This window comes from Peromyscus leucopus, chromosome 10, assembly GCF_004664715.2.
Source record: "Peromyscus leucopus breed LL Stock chromosome 10, UCI_PerLeu_2.1, whole genome shotgun sequence".
Taxonomy (NCBI): Eukaryota; Metazoa; Chordata; class Mammalia; order Rodentia; family Cricetidae; genus Peromyscus; species Peromyscus leucopus.
This window is the reverse complement of record NC_051071.1, coordinates 92,739,089-92,759,018: the sequence shown is the minus strand read 5'-3', so window position 1 is coordinate 92,759,018 and position 19,930 is coordinate 92,739,089. Positions and strand designations below refer to the sequence as shown.

At 44.0% G+C, this 19,930-nt stretch overlaps 1 protein-coding gene across 1 annotated transcript in view; it reads left to right on the top strand.

Annotated features, from left to right (window-relative positions):
* The first annotated feature begins 14,262 nt into the window (after positions 1-14,262).
* Dipk1a (divergent protein kinase domain 1A) overlaps positions 14,263-19,930 on the top strand; it is a 103,824-nt gene continuing 98,156 nt past the window's right edge. The window contains exon 1 of the mRNA XM_028867461.2: positions 14,263-14,303. Within this exon, the coding sequence (XP_028723294.1) occupies positions 14,263-14,303 (41 nt within the window). The remainder of the gene's footprint in view (positions 14,304-19,930) is intronic.

The window sequence follows — 19,930 nt, the reverse complement described above, 5'->3', positions numbered from 1 at the left end:
CCTCCCGAGTGCTGGGATTAAAGGCGTGCGCCACTACTGCCCGGCCTGTTTTTTTTTTTTTTAAATAATTTACTTATTTTTATTTCATGTGTTTTCACGTTTTACCTGCATATATGTTTGTGAAAGTGTCAGATCCCCTGAAACCAGAGTTACAGACAATTATGAGCTGCCATGTGGGTGCTGGGAATTGAACCCAGGTCCTCTGGAAGAGCAGCCAGTGCTCTCAACCACTGAGCCATCTCTCAGCCCCTTTTTCTATTTTAATTTTTTTCACTGAGGCTTAAACCTATGGTCCTATGAATTCAAGGCAAGCACTCTGCCACTGGACTATATTCCTCATCCCTGCTTTAGTAGATTTTTGTTGTTGTTGTTGCTATTGTTTTTTAATTTTTACTTTATATGTACAGGTATTTTGCATGAATGTATGTCTGCACACCACTTATGTGCCTAGTGCCTGTGGAGAAAGCAGAGGGCATCAAGTCCTTTGAAATTAGAGTTACAGATGATGTGAGCTGCTGTGTCAGTGCTGGAAATCAAACCTAGTCTTTTGGGAGAGAAACCAGTGCTTTTAAATAAATGCTGAGCTACCTCTCCAGCCCTAACTTTTAATAGTTTCTAGAAAACAATACTCAGATGGAGACAGAGAGTGAGAAAGGCACAGGAGATGGAGAAATATTTATTAGAAGTACCAATCATGAGGAAAGACTGAAGGCAAATACGCCAAAATAGAAATAGGACTTAAGTTTGCCAGGCATAGTGGCGCACATCTTTAATCCCAGCACTCGGGAGGCAGAGGCAGCAGATTTCTGAGTTCTAGGTCAGCCTGATCTACAGAGTGAGTTCTAGGACAGCCAGGGCTAAACAGAGAAACCCTGTCTCAAAAAGCCAAAAAATAAAAATAAAAATAAAACCTCTAAAACTTACTAAATAAATATTTAAAAAAATAAATAAATGAGCAGGATAACGTAACCATCTTTTTTTCTACAATACCAAACCCATATTTGAGTGATTTTTGTTTCTAAACCTTAAATTTCTTGTTCTCTCTTTTTAGACCATTTCTTTTTAATGGAGTGCTGGTATTATGAAAATATCTGGAGAGGAACGATATGTGTGATCTTGTGTTTCATCTGCAGTTCCAGAATCATTTCAGATTCTGAACTGTTTTTTTTTTTTTTCCCTGAAATGTTTATATATCATTTCTAACCAGCAGGGTGATTCAGCCTTTGGAAAGAACAGAGTTTTAATGTCTCTTTCTATTAATCTCTAGCATTTTTAATATGCCTTGTAGAGTAAATTAGCCTTAGAATCCACAAAATCCTTGGTAAAACTTACTTGATCACAGAAGTCTTTGATAGAACCAGTAGATGCTCATACCTCTTTTTAGGTTGGTTTTGTTCTGTGGCATTGGGTATCAAACGCAGGGCCTCGGTATGCAGATCATGTGTTCTCCCACAGACCTGTAGCTTCACCCCTGCACCTTCCTTAGCATTGAACTTGAGTGCTCCACGGTTGACGATGTGGACAATGTGACAATGTCTGAACACAGACAGGGCAGGTCTCTTGTCAGTTCTGTCCTTGAGTCCCAGAGCATTTGAGAAGTGGTATAAAAAAGTGCTAAATAAATGTTGAATAAGATCAATGGACTTGGCCGGGCAGCGGTGAATCATACCTTTAATCCCAGCACTCGGGAGGCACAGCCAGACAGATCTCGGTGAGTTTGAGGCCAGCCTGGTCTACAGAGTGAGATCCAGGACAGACACCAAAACTACACAGAGAAACCCTGTCTCGAAAGACCACACACACACACACACACACACACACACACACACACACACAAATACGGACTTGAAGCATTTTAAGAAATCCCTGTGCAGGAGGCATGCCTTGATGATACTTACCAAGCACATGCAAAGCCCTGGGCTTCATGGCCATCACCGGAAGGAAGAAAAAGAAAGAAGAAAGGAGAGGAGAGGCAGGAAGTAGAGAAGAAAAGAGAGGGGGGAGATGGGGAGAAGGCAGGGAGAGAGAAGTCATGGTATGACAGAGTGGGACCAGTAGCAGACCCAGTAAGAGAAAGTCCCAAGAAAAGGGACCTCGAAAGAATTGTAATGTTTGCTCAGCAGTCTCAGTGGAAGAAGCCAAGGGAAGAACAGTTCTCACCTTTTGGCCCACTGTGGAGGTAGGAATTCAAACATTTAAGTTGGGAAACAGCTAGCTAGGTGTGTCATTCACACCTGGAATCCCAGCACTAGGGAGGCAGAAACAGAAGGGTCAATGATTCAGTCATGCTCCACTGCATAGTCAGTTCAAGGTCAGTCTGGGTTATATGAGACTCTGTCACAAAAAGTAAAAAATTATACAGTGAAACAAAATAACCCTGGAAACAAAACAAGGAAGTGTCAGAAGCAGTCTCTCTTGCCGTCAGCGCTGTGAGAGAGTCTCCTGTAGTTTATGAGGCCTCAAACTTACTATGCAGAAGGGACTGGCCTTGAACTTTGTGGTCCTCTTGCCTTTCCAATGTGTTTTTGTTTCTGAGACAGGATCCTGCTAGCCCAGAACTCACTGTACTGCTTAAGCTGTCCTTGAACTCACAGAAGCTCTCTTTCCTCAGTTTCTTGGGTGCTGGGATTACAGGTGTGAGCCATCATGCCCAGCTGAAGATGACCTTGAACTCTTGATTTTCCTGCCTCTAAGTCCAAAGTGCTAGAATTGCAGGCTTGTTCTTTTGTTTGTTTGTTTGTTTTGTTTTTTTTAGAGACAGGGTTTCTCTGTGTAGCTTTGGCACCTTTCCTGGAATTGCTCTGTAGCCCAGGCTGGCTTCAAACTCACAGAGATCCGCCTGCCTCTGCATCCTGAGTGCTGGTGTTAAAGGCTGCGCCACCACCGCCCAGCCTTGTTTTTAATTAAACTGTAACAGGACTATCCTTTTGTGACCTAGTGGTTAGGATTCTGTCCTCTCACTACTGTGTGGTCCACACTGGATTTTGATTAGGGAAGCCTCTCTTCTCTCAGACTCTCAGGTGCCTTCTGACCACTCTCACACACAAAGAAATACACATGAAAAAAATCCATTAGAGGCTAGAGAGATGGATGGCTCAGCAGTTGAGAATACTTGCTGTTTTTTTAATGAAAAAGTATTTTTCACGTATATGGTTATTTTGCCTGATATGTATCTGTACCGCATGAATGCTTAGTGTCTGTCGAGGTCAGAAGAGGGTGTCAGCTTCCTTGTGAACTACCATGTGGGTGTTGGGAATCTAACCCATGTCCTCTGCAAGAACAGCAAGTGCTCTTAACAGCTGAACCATCTCTCCAGCACATAAATGCTTGTGGCTCTTACAGAGGTCCTGAACACCCACATCAGGTGACTCACAACTACCTGTAATTTCAACTTCAGGGAATCTGACACCTCCTTCTGTCCTCTGAGGGAGCCTGCACACATAAGCACAGGAGAATACACACACACACACACACACACACACACACACACACACACACACAAATAATAAATATTTCAAAATTTCACTAAAGTGCAGCTGGAAAATACAAATTATATACATTAATATTTGTAGTGCACAGTGTGATGTTTTTGCTTCCTGCATGCTGGGATTACAGACATCTGCCTTCACATCTAGTTTAAGGCAATGTTTTTCATTGTGAGCTCTTCACCTATCCTTATGTTTTTCAGGAGATTTTGTCCTAAATTCTGATGAAAGTTTGGGATCTGTAGCTTTCCCCAAACATACAGTTCACAGCCTATAAAAATGTGACTTGTTGCTTGCAAGGACAATTGAGGCAACTCCTTGTAGCTACAACCCTGTAAGGGTGGGGACTCCTAGTGAGATCACAAGATTCTGCTGTATTATTAATCTGGATTGCCTAAACTCTCTGCCTCTGTTTGCCCATTATCCTAGTTATGGTATATGTGATTCTAAGCACATTGTCTTTTTAAAAAAAACATCCATGACAAATATTGGGAAATGGTAATTTTTGCTTAAAATCCAGTGGGTCCTAACATCTTCTATCTGCCTGAAATAAGTTACACATGTATCATATTTCTTTGTCCTTGAAAATTTTATGATAATGGAACAAGCTTTTAATATTTTCCTTAATGGCTCTCCCTTCCACAGCAAGTTAACAATGATTACTTGTGGGCTGACAGTGTCCTTGGCACCAGACCAAAAACAGAAGCAAGAAAGCATCTTCTCAGACAAAGAGACTTAACATCTAAGCCAAAGGTTCAGCTGAGAATCCAGATTACCTTCTCTCCTGCCCCCCTCCCTCCCTTGAGAAAAAAATGTCATCTGGCAGGTTCATTGGTTCCCTAACCCCGAAAAGCCGTTTGAGACTCATAATTCCCCAAAAGAGTCACTGACCTTTCAAGTCAGTATAAATGTCCATTTGTTTTCTATGGTAGAATATTTGTCTTCAAGTTAAAATCCTCTAGAAAACTAAGGCTGGGGGCACAGCTCCATGTTAGGACGCTTACCGAACATGTGCAAAGCCTCGGGTTCAACGCCCAGGAGAAGAGGAGGGGGGAGAAGACACGAAACAGAGTGGTGGCACACACCGCAAACCTAGTACGCAGTTCAGAGCGCTGGCTGCCCTAGAGGACTGTGGTTTCATCCCCAGCATTCACATGGCAGCTCACAACTGTACTCCAGTCCCAGAGGATCCAGCGTCCTCTTCTGTCCTCCTCAGGCACCACACACAGGTGGTGGACAGACGTACACGCAGGCAAGACACTTATACACATTAAAAAACAACACCACCAAAAATAAATAAATAACCCTCCACACATAGAATCATTTTATAGGTGAGATAAACTCAAACAGGGTCCCTTTCCCTCTCTTGCATGAAGTCAACTTCAAAATGCTAAGAAAGCTTGCAATCATCTTTGGTTTCTTTCACGAAATCTGAATATCCTCAGGCCTCTAGCTTGTAAGAACAGATGAGGTCATAGATATTTTTATGTACTATGTCATGATTCTCACCTATCCATGACTTCACCCCCCTATAATGTCTTCCATCCAACCCTCACACAAGAGTTTCTAGCCGTCTCCAGAAAGTGTGCCATGTGTACTCAGGAATAAGTTCCCAGTTCTGGCCCATTAGGCTTCTCTGGGAATTGCCTATCATTTGGAGGCACAATGGGCTTCATGTGGGCTCTGGTTTCCCTCTAGATGACTAGAATCAAATCATTCTCCCCTCTTCAAGAATCTAGATGGGGAGCTGGAGAGATGGCTCGGTGGCTAAGAGCACTGTTTTCTTTTCCAGAGGACCCGAGTTCAATTCCCAGCATCCTCATGGTGCTTTCCACCTATCAGTTATTCCAGTCCTAGGGAGTCCTACACCCTCCTCTCATACACGATGCACAGACATACATGCAGACAAAACATCTACACATATAAAATAAAAACAAATAAAAGTTTCAAAAAAATTTTTTTAGCTGAAAAAAGAAGAAAGAAAGAAATCTAGGTGGTTGTGTGGTCATGTGTGGGCACTGCCATTTGGGCTGTTCTGCCCTTGGAAAGCCCAGGAGGAAGATGAGTGTCGTGGAGGGAATGGTGACTGGGTTAAGAGTGAAGAGGAGCCCTACAGGAAGGTCTTGGGGCTGGCTCTCCTATTACGACAGGAGAATAAAGGAAACTTTTGTAGCTTCCTTGGCTTTAGCACAGCTCATGAGAGTAACAGACAAAGTAAATGTGGTATTAAATTCTGGATCAAAGCCAGGGCGAGCTGGGCTGGCTTCATGCCCTGGGTATATATTTCAAGGTCTTATCAGGGCCATGTAGCTAGGCAGTGGGCCTCACAGATTATACACAACACAGCTGACTTTGTATGGCTTGTGTCAGAGATTCCCTTGAGAGAAAGTCTAAGTACCTTTTTTCATTATTTTACTTTAAATTTCCAGCAGCAACCTCAGAAGTCTCTCAGGACAATTGAACACATTGATACTAATTCCTCCAACCATGAAGGAAGTAAGCCAAGAATATGAAAAGAAGTTTTATTTAAAAAAAATTTGAGATGTGGACTCATGTATCCAAGGCTAACCTGAAAGTTGTGGGTTATCCAGGGGGGCGGAGGGTAATCTTATTGATCCTTCTTTCTTCATTTCCTGAGTGCTGAGATAAGAGGCGTGTGCTCTGGTGCCAGGTTTGTTTGGTATTGGGGCTGAACCCAGAGCTTTGGGAACACCTTATACATAAACACATATACATATGCACACACCAATAGGAATATTTATATATATATCACACCTACACATAATTGATTTTAGGGCTGGGTATGTAGCTCAGTTGGTAGAATCCTTGGATACCATTCCCAAAGCTCTGGGTCTACACTGCTTACCTACCTTGTTTCTGGATTTTCTTTGGTTCATTTGTTTGTTGGTTGTTTTTTGTTGTTGGTTTTAGAAGGGCATCCTGTATTCTAAACTGGTCTAGAACTCACTTTGTAGCCCAGACTCACTTTGAACTCTCAGCAATCCCGTCTCAGCCTTTTGAGTGATGGGGTTGTCAGTGTAAACTACTGTGTCTGGCTCATGCCTTGCTTTTCTAGCTCTCATTTGCTTACCCGAGTTCACTGTGACACCTAGGTCAGCTGTCACGTGCGGGAAGAGTGGCCAGAGTCCACAGACCAGTCGGTGGATATAGTAGAGGCATATGTACTTCTCTACAGGTCTAGAAGCAAAAGAGTAAAAAACCAAATTACAGAGCTCAGTCTCAAAATGAGAGCCAGTCTGAACCAGAGATGTGGGGCTACGGGAGAGACGGTATGGATTTCAGAGGGATGCTTCTGGGATGTCCACATGCTTTGCAAAGTTTTGAACCAGCAAGGACTACCATGTAAGGGAGCGTTGTGGGAGAATCAGTTTTCTGACTCTCATTCTCCACCCACACATTCTGCCAATTTACCAACTAATCAGCTTCCCAGTGATTTTGATTATTTCCTAACTCCATTGACCCTCAGTTTTCCCTTTTGTCAAATGTGGACAATGAAATCACTGTAAGGATTATTTAAGACCCTATTCATAAAACAAACTGCATAGTATTTAGCACGGTGGTTATGTTTTCTCTCCCTTCTTTCCAATTTATCCTACATAGAGAAGTGAGGGGTGAAGGCTTTGTGGGTGTCTACAGCTCTGCTTAATATCTCTCCAGGAAGAGAAATGGGATTCCCTTGGTTGATAAGCCATCTAGTAACTGAAGTTCCTGGCAACCGGTGGGTCTTCAATGTCTCCGTCTCTAGATTGAGAATCATAAGAGAAGCAGTGTCTGTGAGGTTACTCAACACCACCGGGACCTTCAGTCAGATCTCAGTCATGATGGCTTGCTCAGAGTCCTTTTCTGTTTTCACTTGGCAAGCTGTTGTGGCCTAATTTTTTAGAAAGGGACTTGGATAGAAGACGAAAAACCTTGAATATTAATCAGTTCCCAAGATTATAAATAGTAAGTAGAATTAAAATTGTCTGATGAAGTTAATTCACTGAGAAACAAACCTCTTTCAAGCTGGGCTTGGTGGCACAAGCCTACGATCACAGCTATATTGAGGCAAGAGGATCCAGAGCTAAAGGCCATCCCGGGCAACTTACTGACACTGTCTTCAAGTAAAAAGGTCTGGGGATGTAGCTCTAGCACGCATGAACTCCTGGGTTCCATTACACCACCACCACTGCCACCGCCACTGAAAAAACAAAACAAAGATGGGCCTGGTGGTGCACACCTTTGATTCCAGATCTTGGGAGGAGAGGCAGGTGGATCTTAGTCTACAGAGCGAGATCCAGGACAGGCACCAAAACTACACAGAGAAACCCTGTCTCAAAAAAAAAAGAAAAGAAAAGAAAAGAAAAAGTATGGCCGGTTAGGAAGGCAAATAAAGGCAAATGTGTATAGTAAGCTTTCTGAATATGTTGGGTATAAATTGTAGTCAGATAAATAGAGAAGGATCCGTCAAAACCACACAGGCACAAAGACCTGCCTTAAGGAGGCATTTTGTGCCATGTATGGTGGCACACTCCTGGCACACTCCAGGACTTTCAAGGCAGAGGCTGGTGGATCTCTGTCTATGGCCTATGTAGATGGTTCCAGGCCAGCTGGGGCTCCCTCAAAACAACAAATAACAACAAACAAGGAAAAAATTACATGCTAAAGGCAACACAAGGTGGCTCAGAACTCAGAAAACTGAGGCAGGAGCATTGCCAAGAGTTTGAGGTTGACTTGGTCTACATAGTGAGTTCCAGACCAGCAAGGGCTACATAACAAGATCCTGGCTCAGAAGCTCCAACGAAAACAAAAAGTCTTGTTTTGTTTCAGAAGCTTCTTACATAGTGCAGGCTGGCCTCAAATTCACTACTCTGTCAAGGATAACCTTGAACTTTTGATTCTCTTGTCTCTACCTCCCAAGAGCTGGGACCACAGGGGTATACCACCATGTCTGCTTTTATGTATGGCTGGGAATTGAACCCAGGGCTTCATGAATGCTAGGCAAGCATTTACCAACTGAGCCAAATCCCCAGACAAAGGAAGTTGTGCTGATGGAACTGGGATATGACAAAACCAGTTTAGGCGATCCTAGGTCTCAGGTCTGATCAACAGAAGCTTCCTGAATGCCCCTGTGAAAAGGTAGGTCCTCTTCTGCTCTCCTTGCTTGGTCTTACGCAGGAGAGCCTGGTTTCCCAAGCCCTGTTTAGAAGTCAAGATCCTGCTTTCTCACCTCATTCTTGTTATCTTATTTTCCAAGAGCAGGGAGCCTGAGTTTTGAATAGATTACTTTGAATGACCCTATTCTGCCTAGATTACCTGGAAATCCATGTTAAGATTAGTGAATCCCATAAACACAGCTTCACTTCTTTTGCTATTAAATGCATTTCTCAGAGGGATGTGCTGGTTAATTTAACCATCAACTTAAAAACAACCCAGTATCATTTGGGGAGAGAGTGTGAATGAGAAATTATCTAGATAAAGTATACAGGTATGCCTGTGGGGAATTGTCTTGATTGTGTCTTGTAGAAGAGCTAGCCCATTGTGGGAGCACCATTTAATAACAGGCTGCCCTGAACTGTGTAAGAGTGAAGGAAGCTGGGTGGGTATAAGAAGCAATCACGGGACTGGAGAGATGGCGCAACAGTTGCTCTTGAAGAGGACCTGAGTTCAGTTCCCAGCAACCACACAGTGGTCCACAACCATCTGTAACTCCAGTTCTAGAGGACCTGATGCCCTCTTCTGGCCTCCACAAGCACCAAGCACAAATGTGGTGCACAGACATGCATGATGGCAAAACACTCACACATAAAACAAAATGAATAAATCTAAAACAAAAATTGAAAAGGGAAAAACAAGCAAGCAAGGATCCATGCACTTGTCCTTCTGCTCATCTGCGGATGTCATGCACTGAGTTTCTGTTTGACTTTCCCACAGTCATGGACGGTGACCTGGAATTGTAAGTCAAACAAACCCTCTCCTGCCCTGTGTTGCTTCTTGTTGTGGTATTTATCACAGCAACAGAAATGAAACTAGAACACTGGGGATGGTCGAACACACCTGTAGTGTCAGTATTGGGGGGAGGCAGAAGGGTCAGGAGTTCAAGGCCGTCCCTAGTCACACAGAAAGCACAGAGCAAGTCTGGGCTACATGAGATCCTTAAAAAAAAAAGTGTCTTGATATTTAGCAGCATGGTTTGGGGAGACGGCTCATTGGTTAAGAGCATTTGCTACTCTTCCAGAGGACCTGAGTGCAGTTCATAGTACCCACATCTGTCAACTCACAACCATCTCTAACTCCAGCTCCTGAGTAATCAATCCAACTTCAAGGGCAGCTGCACTCGTGTGCACATCCCACATGTGCACATCCCACATGTGCACACACATAACTAAATTTTTAAATTAATTTTTTAAAATTACAAATTACTTAGTAAAAGGTGCATCACTACCAACCTGCCACGTGGTGGCAGGCTTTTCCTGGTGAGCATGGTTATAACAGTGGGCAGAAGGTGGATGGTCGTGAGGACTCAAGGTCAGGCTGACATTTCACAGTGTCAGTGAGATAAGCCTTGTTGAAGGGAAGACTGCAGAAAGTTCATGGATAATTAAATGTGTAAGTCGTTGAGAAAGAACTCTGAGAATCATCAAATAGGGAATCTTGACCCCCACTATTTAGAACATCTCAACCTCTAAGGGGTGTGTGTGTGTGTGTGTGTGTGTGTGTGTGTAGGTCAAAGGATGGCTTTGTGGAGCTGGCTCTTTCCTTCAGTCTTTGTAGGGATTCCAAGGATCAAACTCAGGTCGCCAGACTTGTGCAGCAAGCTCCTTTACCAGCATGAGTCATTTCGCTGGTCCACCACCTTTTTTTTTTTTTTTAAGCAAGGTCTCTCTCTGGTCCTGGAGATCCCTGATTCCACTGCACCAGCAGGCCAGCCATCCCCAGGCACCCTCCTGCTTCTACCCCCCAGCACTAGGGCCACAGGCATGTGCTGCTGTGTCCAGCTTTTTTTTTTTTTTTTTTTTTTTTTAATAATAGCGCTGGGAAACAGGCCATGTCATTGCGCTTGCACAGCAAACCCTTCTCCAATGGAGCCAAATCCCCAGCCCTTCAAATGTGTATTTTGACAGTTATTCACACAGGATGCAAACACTGTAACATTGGGTCACCTCAATAGACTTTCTCATGTACGTTTCCACTAAGTCTCCAGCTTCCACTTCCTTAGTGTTCCTGTTCTTCATTTAAATTAAGAACATACAACCGTGCACTTAGACTCTGCCCTTTGAATCTATGGATCCCAGTCTCAGACCAGCTCTCCTCTTTGGCTCAAGGGTCCTGGGATGTATTGATCAATTCTTGCACTTTGGTTGTCTGTCAGCACACATCCAAGTTAGATCACTCTTACAGCTCCATTTTCACTTGGTAACAATGTGGAAGCTACCCAAAACCCAGGTTTGAATCTCATGATCTTCTGTCAACTGGTCAAAAATAACTTTCCACGAGTATAGAAACCGTATGAAAGAAACGGGAATACTGTGAGTGAGACCCACCTGCTCATGCGCCTCACTTGAGTTTCCAGAAGTTTCTTATCTTGATTTTATATGTGCCATTTTCCTTGATGATGAAATGAACCAAATTTTTGGTTCAGTGGTGCAGACAACTCTGTTGAGATGAGAAACTCATATGGTAAGACAGAGATGGATGGAAGTCAGGACAAGACATAGATATTCCAGAGGAGGAAGATTAGTTCCATGAAGACTTGAGGGCCCCTATTTAGGGGGGTTAAGAGATCAGTTGGATGCTTGCCAGAATGAACTTTCCAGAGTGAAAATATTGTCCTATAGTTATGCAGGCAATGTTTTGGTATCAACCACACTCCTCTGCGCTGTGCCTGAAGATGAGCTTGCTCAGTGATCTCAGTGGCAGTGGGTCCCATCTCTGTCAAACTGAGGAAGCAAATATTCCAAAGCAGGAAGATGTTCTGATGCCTCCTATTAATTTTCTAAGGGTATAAATTGTGATCCTATGGGGATGTTACTCATGGCCTCTTGTTTCCTTTGAGGCCTTGAGGGACAGGCAGATTTCTTCCCAGCTGTCTTACAAAAACACAAAAAAGTAAGCAGTGCTTTCTATACTAAGAAGCTTAAAGTAAGGATTTTGCTTTTTATATTAGCTGTTGCCATGTAGCCCAGGCTATCTCAAACTCATGATCCTCCTATCTCAGCCTTGAAAATGCTAGAGTTATAGATGTGTGCTATCCCTCCCAGTTTAAGGATATTTATGGATATTTGAAAAATTCTTCTCTTTATTGTGTATAGTGGGACTGTTCAAGTTTCAGTGCCAGAATAGGCTTCATGAGTCCATGACTCAAAAATAAAACAAACAAAAATATAACAGCTACCGTTTGTTCATCTCATCTGCTCCCCTACGATCATGAATCCTTGCATAACAGTGTTAGGAATATCAGGTCCCTCACCAGGTGATGACTGCCTTAAAGGTCTGGAGTAAGGGTTGATGAGGTGGCTCAGCTGACATTCTTGCCACCAAAGCCTGATGATCTGAAAGGTAATTGTTACCAGAGGAGCTGTTAGGGTCAAAGCCTGGGCCCCAGCAGTCCTAACAAACGGGGTTTGGCTATCCATTCTCAATTGGCTAATTACAGAAATGGAGGTTTATTCGATATGGTCACCTTGGGAAGAGGAACAGAATCCACCTCCAAGGGCCTGACATGAGGTTCAGGTTTAAATAGAAAGCAAGGCGCAGGCATAACTAGGCAGCCTGGTCAGGGTGTAGTCCGTACAGTCAGTGTCTCAGCTCCTCTCTCTTGCAAGGTGGTGTGACAAGTTGTCAGCAGAGTGAAACTTCTTTCCAAGAAGAAAGTTCCCCCCTGCTTGGCACTGGGCTCCAGCCTTTTCCTTTTCCCATCATGAGATTCCTGGGGAAATTCCAGCTTCTTGGGGTCCATTGTTTCAATAGCCAAAGGGAGGGGGACCAGTCCTTTTAGAGTTTCTTTACTCCCACCAGGACGGCTGCAGGAGCCAGGGTCAGCATCAGCCAAGGCACAAGGAGCAGCCTGATTAAATGTTTGGGACAGGGTTTCATGTAGCCCCAGCTGACCTTGAAATTGTTATTCAGCTAAACATAACTAAACTTCTGATCCTCCTGTGTCGTCCCCCCCCTCCAGTGCTGGTGAGCCACCACATCCATTTCATTTGATGCTGGGAATCGATCCCAGGGCCTTATGCTTGTTTGGTAAGATTGTCTAGATTTCTAAATTCCACCTTTTTGAAAGCCTTATCTTCCTCATCCATCTCTTTTGCCTCAGTGGGCAGCTCCAGGGGCTTCTTGGACCTTCTCAGGCACACACAGCACCTGCTGCTCCTCCCTTGATCCCAATTCTTGCTTCGTTTTTATTTTCTGGACACTGTGAATCTTGTAACAGATTTGTTTTTCCTTGGCCACTAGGAAATGGAGTCATAGTTATGCTTCTCGGTGTCTATTCAGTGTCTATTACCTTTATTAAAGATTGTGTTTTGTGCAGCGGGGCGGTGGTGGCGCATGCCTTTAGTCCCAGCACTCGGGAGGCAGAGGCAGGTGGATCTCTGTGAGTTCGAGGCCAGCCTGGGCTACAGAGTGAATTCCAGGAAAGGAGCAAAGCTACACAGAGAAACCTTGTCTCGGGGGAAAAAAAAAAAAAAAAGATTGTGTTTTGTATTGTGTGGGTTGTGTGCGTGCGCGTGTGCATGCGTGTATGTTCCCATGTGCCACCATGTGCATGTGGTGGTCAGAGAACCGCCATATGTGGGAGTCTGTTCTCTCCTTCTACCATGTAGGTCCCAGGGGCAGAACTCTCAGATCAACAGTGTTAGTTCTGATACTTTGTTGTTGTTGTTTGTTTGTTTGTTTTTAGAGACAGGGTTTCACCAGGTAGCCCTGGAACTCAATCTGTAGACCAGGCTGGCCTTGAACTTACAGAGATCTACCTGCCTCTGCCTCCAGGTGTGTGCCACCACTGCCTGGCTTCTGAGCATCTTAAAGAGACAAAAAGGCAGAAATGGAGAGGCACATCTGACCTTAGCCAGGTCCGTGTTTATTGACCACACGGCGAGGGGGCATAGTCTCACCTACAGGAAATTGTGCCATATGCCCAAAGCCAAGCAAGTGGAGGAGAGGACACCAGTGGGGGGGGAGTGATCCTTTAAAAGGATGGAAAAAAAGGATAGGAGGACATTTCCTCCTATAGTTCGCGCCCTTCCAGCTAGCTGCAAGGGAAGCTGAAAGTGTAGTCTTCTAACAGGAAACTAACATGAGACTTGACAGAAACGCTTTTAACCATTGAGCCATCTTTCTAGCCCAAGATGCTATGTTTTTAACCCTAGGTATTGTTTTCAGCAGTGAAGGGATAAGGCATAGCTCCACACTGTCATCCTTAGCATCCTGACATGCTCTCTTGATTATTTTGGAACCTCAACTTCAACCAAACAGAGCTTTATGGTTCTGTTGTAGAAAAGAATTTCAGAACTAGTGGGCATGAATCAGAGTTGGGGTTTTTCTAAAGGTAGAAAGAAAGACACCCCCAAAAGAGATAAAGGCACACCTAAGAGCAAGGTCATAGCCTTCGCAAAGAAAAGCTGAGGGAAGTCCCACATACAATGGGGTTCCAGGCTCCTCAAGGGAGAGCCCCATGTGATGGTTTTTAAGTAACATGTCAGAAGATTGATAAGAACTGCCCCTTACCCTGCCCCCTTCCCTTTTTATCCTTCTTGATGAGTGAGATTATAGGATGGCTCTGGATATGCCTTGGGTGGATTATAATCTGATAAGGTAAAGCCAGGAGCCTCTGGGACTGCAGGAATTCTTCTCTTACTATAAGTGGAGTTTTCAGTGAGATTCCTAGAAAATGGCAGGTTTACAGCTGGGAAGGGAGGAAGGTCTTACACGTTGTTAATTGTGCTGGGAATTCTTGCTTGTCCCCTGGTAAAATGAGCTTCAACCACAATCTGTGGTCAAGAGCTCCTTTCCTTCTCGTGTTCCCATAATTTTCTCTCTTTCTATCCATGCCTCTTTATCACTCCTATCTTCTAACTTTCCCTCTGCCTAAGGTTTTCTTTCTATCATCAGGCTTTAACCTTTCAGAATAGTTTACTATGTTGCTATTATTGGTATGTGTGTATGTGTGTAGGTGTAGGAGAACTTTCGGAAGTCGTGCCTCTCTATTTTAGCACTGGTTCCAGGGACTGAACTCATGCCATCAAGCCTGCTGGGCCGACTTACCATTCCTATCTTAACTGTTAAAGGTTTTGTCTTATTAACTTAACACATTAATTATGTGTATCAAACAGATGTAGCATGATCTTCTCCTGCTTCTCCCTTCACAGCTGTGCTCCAGCATGACAGGGTGTCACATTATAGCCCAGGCCAGCCTTTAACTTGTAGCAACCCTCCCACCTCGGCCTCCCAGGAGTAGAGGGTGTGAATCGTTACACCCTGCTGACACATTTCTTTTTTTAAGTCAGGGGTGGAGCATCAAGTTCAGCAGTGCTGTGATGATTTTCTTAGCTCCCCAAAAACACAAGTCAAATTATGTATTATGACAAGACAGTCTCAGGGGCAGACAGCCCTGTGATCAAAACACTCAAGGGACAGTTTTGATAGAACATTTGCAATATGTAAGACACTCTGTATTCTTTTTTCATGGTAGAAGTGGAATCCAGAACCTTGTGCATGCCAGGAAGTGTTTCTCCAATAAAATGCATCCCCAGCTCCTAAGACACTTTCAGCTGCTGCTTGGGATTTAACAGTAACATTTTTAACTAGTTTAGAGAATAGAACACTAGAACCTACCTAAGGTTACCTGGTCAGAAAACTAGAGCTGGGCTCCAGGCTCAGGTAACCTGATCCAAATCCATTTAAAGAACCCTCACCAGGGATCTGAGAGAGAGAGACTGCTGGTTGACCAGAACTGCCTTTTAGAGTTTGCAGCAGAGACAATGTTAGGAGGGAAAGATGGGATTCATCAGTCTTCATCCGTAAATCCTATGGCAAAGGTATCTTACCTTGTAAAGAAATGTCCTCACTTTTGCAAGTAAAGCAGGAGTAGAAAATAATTTCCCTATCAAATAAAGATAGGTTTTTGAGATAGGTATGAAGACTTCAGCCTGCAACCTCAACACTGCAGAGGCAGGGGGATTACTGAAAGTTTGAGGACATCGGCTACATAGTAAGTTCCAGGGATACAGCCTAAGACCTTGTTTCAAAAGACCAAACAAAATGAAACCTAGATCCCCTATACTATAGTGGATAAAATGAAAAGCTCTCAGCTTTAAGTCAGGAAATAAACATGAATTCCTCTGCTTTGGGAGATGAGAGATTTTGTCCCCAAATGGCCTGGGAAGGGATAGTGTTCTGTGAAATTTGTGCTTCCCAGAAAGAGGAATATCACCAGACTTTCAGAACTATATGACTTTGTTAGTCTTTCAAGAGAAAGAATATAACACTATACCAGCTGTCACTACTTCTGTTTCAATATGAAAGTCACCTCTGGAACAAAACCAGACCCATAGATAGATAGAATAGGATGTCCTCGACACTGACGAGTTCTAACTTGGTGTAGGATTAAGAAGCGAGTTCTCCTGTCCTGCTGAGTCAATGGGCAGGATCTATTTCCAGTTCTCAACTTGTCCCCAGATGCTCGGAGTCTTTTGCCAAATTGAATCAGTGCAGAAGCATCTGCCGGTACCAATTAAGAACTTCAAGAACTCTACAGTACCCAGGAAGAGAGCAGCAGACAGTGTCCAAAAGGGAGGGAAATCAGCAGCTCTCATGTCACGTAGCCAAACCATTTGTTAGCAGTAGGAAAAGGAAAAGCCAGTCCTGGGAGCCTAACTACGTGCTCCTTGCGCAAGAAAGAACGTTATTTCCAGACACTGTTTAGCCTGAGAGTCAAGATTTCCGTGGAGAATTCTCTACCTGGTACTTAACCTCTGCTGCCTAGACCTCTTGCTGAGACTACACTCAGACAGGATAGAAATACGGGGGAAACTGTAGGGCACAGCAAAGAAAAATCTGGTTGAACCTCTTCCTTCCAGCTGATGGGCAAAAGCTGAGACACAATTGCCAGCTCAGCCTTCTTCCCTTCCTCTCAACCCTGCGATTGTCTAAAAATCTCACCAGAAAACCTCTTGACAAGGAAAGGACACACAGTGAACCCCTGGCAGCCCTACTGGCTCCTGGTGTTAGTCTATCAGATACAATCCATCCCAGACCACTGGAGACACCTATAATCTCACATATCAAAAAGTAAAAAGAGGGGGTTGGGGATGTAGCTCAGTGGTAGAGCGCTTGCCTAGCAAGCACAAGGCCCTGGGTTCAGTCCTCAGCTCTGGAAAAAGAAAGAAAGAAAAAAGTAAAAAGATGACTCAGGAATAGCTCGGTGAGTAAAGACCTTTTCCAGCGAGCCTGATGACCTAGGTTTGATTCCCTGGTCCCACAGGGTGGAAGAAGACAGCAGATTTCTACCAGGTGTCTCTGGCACACGCTGGTATCCTGGTGCAAACATGCATGTACACAAGATAAAAAATGTAAAGGAAAATAACTTTTTGAAGTATTTAAAAAAGAAAAAAGTGAGGGTGGGGAGGTTCAAAACCTTTCTGAGACATGATTTGAGAAGCACCAACCACAGAGGTCATGGGGTTAACACAGACATTTGACTGGGACTACCCGTCTTATTTCCCCGAATGTTTCTTTCTTTTAACCCCTATATTTTTTTAAAAAAAAAAATGTGTTTAGCCTGACAGTTGTGGGACACACCTTTAATTCCAGCACTCAGGAGGCAGAGTCAGGCTGATTTCTGAGTTTGAGGCCAGCCTACTCTACAGATTGAGTTCCAGGACATTCCTGAAAAACCAGAAAACAAAACAAAACCTATGTTTAAAAAAGTCTTTTGATAACTATGAGTCTTCTCTGAGGAGTCACATCCATGCTCTTGGGATGCTTCATTTCTTGGTGCCTTTCTTTCTATTAAAAGAAAAATACACATATATTTATTTGGCTTTTCGAGGCAGGGTTTCTCTGTGTAACAGTCCTGGCTGTCTGGGAACTTTCTTTGTAGACCAGGCTGGCCTCGAACTCAGAGATCTGTCTGCCTCTGCCTCCTGAGTTCTGAGATTAAAGGCATGCACCAGTGTAGCCTGATGTTTCTCTGGTCCTGCCTTGCCCAGCAATCCAGAGGAATCTCTCCCATCCGAGGTCCCACAGCCACTTATAAAATAATCAATTAGACGCTTAATATTAATTACAAACTGTATAGCCTATGGCTCACGCTTCTTGCTAGCTAGCTCTTTCATCCTAAATTAACCCATTTCTACAAATCTATATGTTGCCATATGGCTGTGCTGTTACCGGTCTGCTGGCTTCTTGTTGCTCCTTCGGCGGCAGGCTCACATCCCTTCTTCTCCTTCTCCTTCTTCTTCCTCCTCCTCCTCCTCCTCCTCCTTCTCCTCCTCCTCCTCCTCCTCCTCCTTCTTCTTCTTCTTCTTCTTCTCTCTCTCTCTCTCTCTCTCTCTCTCTCTCTCTCTCTCTCTCTCCCTCTCTCTCTCTCTCTCTCCTTGGATTTCCCTCCTAGCTGTAAGCTTTCTTGCCATAGGCCAAAACAACTTTATTTATTATCCAATGGGAGTCACACATATTCACAACATACAGAAAGACATCCCACAGTACACCACTATGCCCGGCTTATTTTATTATTTTAAAAATTATTTTTGTTTCTGTTTATGCATCTGTCTGAATGAATGCCTAATTTGGGTAGATGCCTACAGAGGCCAGAAGAGGGTATCAGATTCCCTGGAGCTGGAGTTAACAGGCAGATGTAGATGCTGAGAACTGAACTCCAGTTCTGTGGAAGAGCAGCAAACACTCTTAACTACTGAGCCATCTCTCAAGCCCCTTTTCTTTCTATTTTGTTTTGTTTTGTTGAGACAGGGTCTCACCATGTAACTCTGGCTGGCCTGGAACTCCCTTTGTAGACTGGGTGGCCTCAAACTCACTGTCTGTGCCTCATGAGTATTGGGATTAGAGGCCTTTGGCCTCCTAGTGTCTTTGGTCACCATCTGCATGCCTAACTTCTGGCACACACAGAATTCTGTCTGTCTTTAGTTTCTGGGTGACTTTTCCTGTCACTGGTTCCTGAGTGCCTGTTGCTATATTGTAAACAGTACTGAAGATTGAACCAGGGCCTCACGCATGCTAGGCAGGTGCTCTGCCTGAGTGACTTCTGTGGCCCTTTGGTGTCCTTCTTGACTCTTATTTTACCAGGCTGGCCCAGTGCCTAGCCAAGACTCTTAGTGACACAACTTGATTCCTTCATGTTTTTAATGGTATATATTTTTTTAATTTTGGAAAAAAACACTGTTTTTCACAGTCCCATAAGTGATGTGTATTTAGAGCTTGAGGTGGACCAATTAGAAGGAATGCTTTTTTTTTTTTAAAGAAGAAATTGGGGATTAGCCCGGAGGCAGTTTAGCTTTCCAAATTTTATTTCCTGGTTTTTCAAAGACAGGGTTTCTCTGTGTAACCTTGGCTGTCCTGGAACTCGCTCTGTAGACCAGGCTGGCCTTGAACTCACAGAGATCAGCTTGCTTCTGCTTCCTGAGTGCTGGGATTAAAGGTGTGCGCCACCACACCTGGCTACATGAGTTGTTCATAGGGACCCTAAGAGGACTCCCTACTCTTTTCTGTAAATGAGATGATACAGGATGATAAGGCCACTGGGTCAAAGAAACCCTCACTGCACTGAGCCATAAGGAGGGTAAATGTCCTTTTATTATCTCTTGACAGTTTCCTATGTGCACATAATGCATTTGGTTCACTTCACCCCCTTTCTCCCATCCCTTTCCCATGTGCGCTGAAGTTCTTCTTCCTTCCCAAGTGCTGCTCCCAATTACACGTCTTTTGTTTGTGACCCACTAGTTTTATTAGGGATGCTTGAATATACGTGGGGATGTCATTTACTGGAACACAGGTAACTGAAAAGTGGCAAGTGTTATGACTTATTACTCGGGGGTAGGTGAAGGGGTGGGGAGTCCTGAGAGTATCCCGCACATGCAGGGAAACATGCTGGCATGCTGGACAGGGCAGCAGGTAGACATTCACAACCCAGAGGCTGCATCTGAGGGGAAATGGTTTATTATAATAGAGAGATGAAGAGAGGATAGGAAAGAAGAGAGAATGAGAGAGGGAAAGAGAGAGGGGGGCTGAGGGATGTACACCTTGTGGTAGTGGAGGGAGAGAGAGAGAAAGGGGAGAGAGAGAAAAGGGGCAGAGTTTTTCCTTAAAAATAGACTTTTAAGTCAGGACACAGAGTGGCACCAAGGGGCAGGATCAGAATATTAATAGCAAGACCATTGAAGAAAATGATCGATGTGGGTGCCGAAGAGATAACAAGATAAACAAGA